Below are 7,590 nucleotides of genomic sequence, written 5' to 3'. Positions count from 1 at the left end.
TTGATTTCCAATGGGATGTGCAATGGGACTTTAACCAACATTTCGAATTTCATTTGTATGTGTTGTAACATGTCATGTTGATATCCGGGCATATGTAACTTGCTAGTGGATCTACAAAGAGAAACATAGCATATTTCTGAAAACCAGTTACGTCGGCCAGAATGCTAAAAAGAGGAGAGATGGCCGACAACAAAAGCCAAGATAAAAATGGTATTATTGCCGAAAAGGAGGAGAGGTGGCCAACAACAAAACTAAGGAGAAAAGAACATCCATTACTATAAGATCTAGATCAAATTTGCTTTACTGCTTTAGGCAAGATGCGTGTATCACTGTCGGACGGTCAAATCAAGCTCCCAAAATTAGATCACAAAACGAATGGAACAACTTTCTAGATTTTTTTTTTAGAGAATCTAGTTTTTTCTAGACGATGGAATGGAACAGGGTTTTTAGTCGTTTTACGGGGTACAAGGTATGGGCCAACAGTGTATGCCTAAATGGGCCCCGAATCGTCTCGCTAGCCCATACAACAACCTTACGGCCCTGATTCCCTGAAGGGGGGTCTTCCAGAGAGAAACACGGAACGGAAAAATGTTGACTAACCGGTGGACCCCACACGACAGAATAAAACGGCACCCTCCCGGAACACCAGTTTCAGTTTTCCCACCGCACCACAGATGTCGTCCGAAACCGCCGTCTCGCCGCAGCCGCTGTCCTCCAGCCCACCAACCGCCGCCGTCTCCGCCCATTCCGGCCCCGCTCCCCCGGCCGACGAGCCGGAAGCTCCAGCCCCTCCCCAACCCCCGCCGCACCATGCCTCGCCGTTGCCAGCCCCCTCCGTGTCCGACGAGACGGACGCCCCGACCCGTCCCCAACCCCTGCCGCGCCACCCCATCGCGTCCTCCTCCTCCCCATCCACCGCGGCCGGCGAGACGCAGGGCCCAGTACACCCCCCGCCCCAACCCCAGATGCACCAACCGGCGTCGCCGTCCCCTTCCTCGGCGGAGCCGCAAACCCCTGTCCAGCCCCAACCGAACCATTCGTCGCCGCCTCTCTCGGGGGACGACGACGATGAAGACGTGGTCATCACCGGCGCGTTATCTGGGGCGGGCGGCGCGGCTTCGTCCGCGGCCGATGAGCGAGTGAAGGGGCCGTGGTCGCCCGAGGAGGACGCGGTGCTGACCAATCTGGTGATGAGGGACGGGGCGCGGAACTGGACGATGATTGCGCGCGGGATCCCCGGGCGCTCCGGCAAGTCCTGCCGCCTCCGCTGGTGCAACCAGCTCGATCCTCAACTCAAGCGCAAGCCATTCACTGGTACCTTCTCTTTTCATCCATCTACTGCTATTTGTGCCCCCATTTCCTGTGGGATATGTATTCAGGTGCCAAATAGCTAACCAAAATCCTAGAACTTGTTTTGTAATGCAACGTGTAAGGTACATTATCGGTTTGTTGTTAGAATTATGGACATGATACATAATGCATTATGCGCTTAATTGATCTTAGATGTTATGTAGCACATCTCTCCTACTTGCTTGCTAAATCTGTGATAATTTGGATGCAGAGGAGGAGGACCAGATGATAATATCTGCTCATGCAATTCATGGGAACAAGTGGGCATCTATCGCGAAACTATTGGTTGGGAGAACCGACAATGCAATCAAGAACCACTGGAATTCTACTCTGAGGCGTCGGTACTGCACCGGTACCCGATGCACACGAAGTGCTTCTGCGGAGCAACCTATGAGAGAGATGTCCAGGGCAGTTTCAGAAGAACGGTGGCCATTGTCCGGTCCTAGTTCCTTCAGTGTTATGGAAGTAAAGGAAGCTCCTGTGCAAACAGTATCTGAAAGCTCAGCTGGGGCATTGCAAATCAGAGATATTAACAATTGTAGCACTGAAGCTGTTGATCGATCCTACCCGGTGCGACCAGTGGCTACGGTTGGTGCTTTCAGACCATACAGTCTAGGACCTGTTCAACAGATGCAAATGGAAATGTCGAGCTCTACCAAGTTTGTTCCAACCATTCAGGCTTTGACGCCTGAAATTGCGGTCTCCAAGTTTGCTGATACTACATGCTTTGCTGCTGATGTGCCAAACAAATGTGGCCATGGTTGCTGCAGCGCTGAAGAGCAACCTCGTAACAACTCATTGTTGGGACCTGAGTTTAAAGAGTTTATAGACCATCCTCCAATTTTGAGCAGTAGTTTTGCTTCGTTGGTATCTGAAATCAGCAGCATTGCCTGGATGAACGGTGGTCTGCAAAGCAGTAACTCTGGCAACTTAGTGCAGTCTAATCCTCCAGCGCCTGACAAATTAGGAATCGTGTGAGTTGGAATACTGAAAAATTGGAGTTGTTACTTTTGGACATAATGAAGTCAACCATGATTATAATCTTCCCGAGGTGCGTGCTCCATAGATTCCAAGGCATGTGTTACTTCCAGCTTTTATTATATGTTTTCATACTTCTCACAGGTCCTTAGTATTGCTCATTCACACTGCATCACACGTGTAGGTAGCTGGATGTGATTGTTGCGTTATAAGGGGACCCTAAAACTAATTGCGTTCCATTTCAAATGTATTATGTCATGCTGCCAATTATACACCTGCGCCAAATACTTAGACTCCCTATTTCCTTTTTCCTGGCAATGGCCGTGAAATCGGCATTTTCCTATGATGAAGCTATCACAAGTTTGGCTTAATGGAATAGACCAAAATATTTTGCGAGTGAATTGATCATGTAAGGGAACAAATGTTGAAATACGTTTGTTTGTAGCAAGCATAAGTGATTGGTCATAATTAGATCCCAGCGAACTGAAGCTTAATTATTGTTGTCTTGCATATTAACCATCATTGAGCTTTTAGTCTTTTACTATATGAAAGTAATTGAATAAGTAGATCCACCTGTTACGTGTGCACTTTAGTTCATTTATTACCCAGCAGTCCTATCGTATATGTACTATTAACCGAACACGTGTAGTGCACGTTCGGGAGGGGGTGCGTCAGCATGATTCAGAAGGAGCCAATGGTGGGTAAATTGCAGCAAGTCTAGGGTATTAGGTGTGTTGTGCTGTGCAAAACATGGAATCAATCTGGTCCGCCATATGCAGATGGTTGAGCTGTTAGGAGGATTTGGATCAGCCACGTCTGGTGCTTTTTTTTATATTAATGGAGATATTTTATTGTGGTAGGCGTCTTCCCATAATATCAGTGTGTTCTAGTATAACGAGCGAACATTACATGATGTGTCTTATGGCGTGATGTCCTGTGCGCCGTGCGATTGGGCGCGCGGCCATGCACGCTCTTGAGATGGTAACAACACTAGCTGACGTGGCAAGTATGAACTGGGCTGCGCTTAGCGCATTGGTGCTGTAATGCCATTCTAAAATCAATGTCTCGGTTAACAACATGCCTTTTAGGAAAGATATAAATCTGGAATGGTGTTGGTAGCAGCAACCATCGTTTCATGCCTCTGTAGTGTTTCTGTATGAGCCATCTTAGTCGGAATCAAGTTTCGCTGTTTGTTTGTATTGCTGTCTGTTCTGGTTTCTGGTTGACCGGTGAAAAGCTAGGTTCATGTTGTCCAGATTACTCTTTTAACTGTTGAAGACAACCAGATTCTTGAGGTGTCTTAATTGCAGTTATAGGTTATATGGAGTTGATGAAGATGCTTTGGTCATGTCTAACTGGTTAGTACAGTCATGGTAGATGTTTAATTGGTTGGGCATGCTCCATGAGTTTGTCTATTCTGCTTTGCAGATCTTAGTATAGTCATGTCCGGATATCCCTGCTTCTCTCTCTTTCAAGTTTCTACTCCCTCCGTTCGGAATTACTTGTCTCGGAGATGGATGTATCTAGAACTAAAATATGTCTAGATACATCCATTTCTGCGACAAGTAATTCCGAACGGAGGGAGTATTTCTGACCATCTATTGCCCTGGTCTGATTAAGGCAATTCATAATTGGAAGCTCGTGTATGTTGTGACCTTGTTTTACATGACAGCAGCTCTGTCTGTCCAAATTCAAACTGTGGCTTGTATGCTAGTACCAGTATCATTGAACATGACCAGTATTTGGAATATTTGTTCTCTCTTCCCTCTCTGGTGGACATTTTCCTTCGTAGCACCATAGTCTATTTGTTTTCCTTTTGAGGGATGGGAAACAGTTGCTGCCAATCTTATTTTGTACTGATTGGTGTTTTTTCAACGTTCGTCTTACCGCTTACCTTACATTGTTTCTTTCGGTAGGGTCTTGGGTGTACAACCTATGGTTTCTTGACCTATTTATGGTGTTACTGGACCTTTTATTTGCCTCTGCCCTAGATCTAGGTCTCATCGAAAACACTATAATCTACAAGCTTCCTGGAAGCTCTTGCCTGTAGTTCCTATAGAGTACTAACTATCTGGACCTTGTCATTTTCACTTTTCCTACCTCGGTCATCAGGTTTAGTAGTTCCTGTGGCTCCATTTCCGTAGGCATTTGGTGTACAAAAGCTCTGATCTACAATACTAATAATTTTAAAGTGCTAGACAATCAACAAAAGCCTAAAATGAACTAGTAATACCGCATCGTCTGCCTCTTTGTTATTTACCTAACTGAGAGGACTGGCACCTGATCATTTTGCCGTATCTGTTTTCAGGTCTTCAAATCAGGCGTGGATGTTGTTGCTCAAGGCGGAGAAAAGTGCTGTGCTCCCTGCTCCTTGGATCATACTTTAGTACAGTCGTTTCATCATTAAAGTTGCCCCTAACCTGACGCTTGTCACCAGCTGGCCGGTTCCCCGGGACCCTACTTGTCTCAATTATATGATGCATGGCTCACTGAATTGGTGATATAAAGATTCTGTACCTCGTGGGGGCAGCCATAGATGCTGATGGGATGCGATTCGGTGCATCCTAATATCTTGTGAGGCTCACAGCTTATTACTAGGATTCAGATTTGTTGGATTGGGTTCTGCTCTTGCCAGCCTTGCTGATTCGACGGTGGCTCGCATGTCCAATTTCTTAATTGCAGGACTGGATTTTTTTTTCTGTATATTTGTTGAGAGAACGCTTGAACTCTTTGAAACTGTAAAAAGAGCTTCACCGCTCATATTTTTCTCTGGGGTCCGTCTTTGTGATTTGATTCCTGAGTGTTCCTGCCTTGGTGTTTGCGTGTGTTCCTGCCTGCAGGTTTGATGGAACCTCTGCAGTCCTGCACGCACGCGCATGATACGATTTGGGGTAGCCAATGAACGGCGATGGCTTGTTTGGATCTCTGATCGCCATACTGTTTCAGTTAGTTTGTTCATCAGGTGTTTTGTGCGTCGTGGTTACCGGCTTCTGCGTATGCCGAGCGAACGGCAGGAAGACATGACGAGCATCAACTTTTCCTGAACGGTGTCGATACGGTCCAGCTCGGTCTTGCTTTGAACGCGCTGAATCAAATCCTTCGTTGAGCTGGGTAGAGCCGAGGCCACGGTGCAATGCCAGGCTGCGGCGAATGATCATGGCGTTGGCGTCGTCTCTACGGCGAAACCGCCCAAGGAAGTCGCCACATTTTTCTTCTTTTGAGACGTGAACGCAATGGTTGTTAATCAGAATCGCAATGTTCGGAAACTTTGTGGTTGTGGAGCGAAGCCTTGCCGATTTGCGCGAGTCCGTCGAGAATTAACGTACTTTGCCATCTGGTTAAAGCGTTTACAAAAGTAGAGATTGTTGTTGATCGATTGGTTCACTAGGTTATTAGGGTTTTTGCGTGAGAAACTTTCAATCTAGTCATTTCCAATCATGATAGTACAAAAAATAACTGAGGTAATAAAAATTATAATCATGTCCGTGTACCATCTAGCAAGGACTAGAGCAAGCTGAAAGCGCGCCGACGTCATCGCCTTTTCCTTGCTGAAGAGGCGCAAACCTTACTATAGTAGACAATCGAGAAGTCGTCATGCTAACACCCCGTAAGGCCAGCGCATCAGAGCGCGATGAAGAAAGTCGTAGATCGGAAGCATCAAACCAGTAGACACTCAAACCAAGACGAATGGAGACTGGATTCAAACAAATCTCAAATTCTATGAGGTCTGACAAAGACACACCAGAGATTAACTAGAGTTGACAACAGAATAATGATGCCCGGCCGAGACAATTTGTCCCGTGTGATTGTTCCCAAAACATTCTAGTGACAACAAGATGTACAAGCCAACTCGGTCAAAAATGCCGCAACATGCATCATCGGTAAATGGTGTTGAACTATCGGAGTTGCATGCCTTAGAGCATCTATAATCCGGCATCCTAAATCCTCTTTAAAAATCCAGGGCGAGATGGGCGCATAAAACCGGCCTCAAACGCTCGAACTGACCAGCACCCTTCATATCCAAATATAGGGCGATATTGGCGCGTCCGGACGCGTCCGGTATGTTGTACTGATGATAGGGAACGAAGCAAAAAAATTAAAAAATTCCTATGAACACCCAACATCTAATCTAGGAAATGCAAAGCAACGAGAGGGGAGTGTGCTTACTTACCCTTGTAGACAGAAAGCGTTAGTGTCGTAACGCGATTCATGTAGATGTACTCTTCATGATCCAATCCGATCTAGTGCGAAACGGACGACACCTCCGAGATTAGCACACATTCAGCTCGATGACGTCCTCTCCTTCTTGATCCAGCAAGCGAGGAAGAGGAGGTAGATGAGATCGGAACCAGCACAGTGGTATGATGGTGGTGGCAGCAACGGAATTCTGACAGGGCTTCGCCTAGCGCGTACGAGAGAAAAGGTGGGATGAGTTGAGAGAGACGGAGGGCAAGGTGGAAGGGTGCAACCCCCACGCCCCTCCCATATATAGGGGTGAGCTGGCGTCGGCCCTAACCCCTCTTCCAAGGAAGGGGGCGGCAGCCTAGGAGGGTGGAGTGCCCACCAAGTCAGGTGGGGCGCCTCCCACCCCTAGGGTTTTCTGGTGAGGAGGGGGGGGTTGGTGCGCCTGGCCCAACTAGGCCAGGGTGCCCTCCCCTACGGCCCACGCGGGTCCTCGGGACTAGTGGACCCCCCTGCCCCGGTGGACCCCTGGAACCCTTCGATGCCTCTGGTACACTTGTCGGTATATGCCCCCGAACTTTTTCGGTAGCCAAAACAGGACTTCCCATATAAAAAATATTTACCTTTGGATCATTTCGGAGCTCCTCGTGATATCCAGATCCCATCCGGGACTCCGAACAACGTTCGGATTTTTCACTATTAATATCTCATTACTACCCTAGCACTATCAAACTTTAAGCGTGCGACCCTACGGATTCGGAACATGCAGACATGATCGAGACTCCTCTCCCATCAATAACCAATAGCGTGGCCTAGATGACCATATTGATTCCTACATATTCAACGAAGAACTTTATCGATTGAACCACGATGTCAATAATTTAATCAATCCCGTATATATGTAATTTCCTTTGTTCGGTAATATGTTACTTCCCGAGATTTGATTGTCGGTATCTCCATACCTAGTTCAATCTCATTACCAGTAAGTCTATTTACTATTTCCGTAATAAAAGATCCCATGACTATACTCATTAGTCACATGAAGGTTCTTGCGATGTTGTATTACCGAGAGGGCCCAGA

At 46.9% G+C, this 7,590-nt stretch overlaps 1 protein-coding gene across 2 annotated transcripts; it reads left to right on the top strand.

The window, feature by feature from the left end:
• The first annotated feature begins 654 nt into the window (after positions 1-654).
• Positions 655-5,119, top strand: LOC123071424 (transcription factor MYB25). 2 transcript variants are annotated; one of them, XM_044494966.1, is made up of 3 exons: positions 655-1,314; positions 1,562-2,401; positions 4,637-5,119. In XM_044494966.1, exons 1-2 carry the CDS (start codon positions 675-677, stop codon positions 2,326-2,328), a joined length of 1,407 nt encoding a protein of 468 aa, XP_044350901.1. In that variant the 5' UTR covers positions 655-674; the 3' UTR covers positions 2,329-2,401; positions 4,637-5,119. The 2 variants fall into 2 exon arrangements, with proteins under 2 accessions (XP_044350901.1, XP_044350902.1); XM_044494967.1 differs by having other exon boundaries at positions 1,562-2,424.
• The last annotated feature ends 2,471 nt before the right edge of the window (positions 5,120-7,590 follow it).

The sequence above is a fragment of the Triticum aestivum genome, chromosome 3B (assembly GCF_018294505.1).
Source record: "Triticum aestivum cultivar Chinese Spring chromosome 3B, IWGSC CS RefSeq v2.1, whole genome shotgun sequence".
Taxonomy (NCBI): Eukaryota; Viridiplantae; Streptophyta; class Magnoliopsida; order Poales; family Poaceae; genus Triticum; species Triticum aestivum.
The sequence above is the reverse complement of the archived record's forward strand: the minus strand, read 5'-3'. Positions and strand labels throughout refer to the sequence as shown.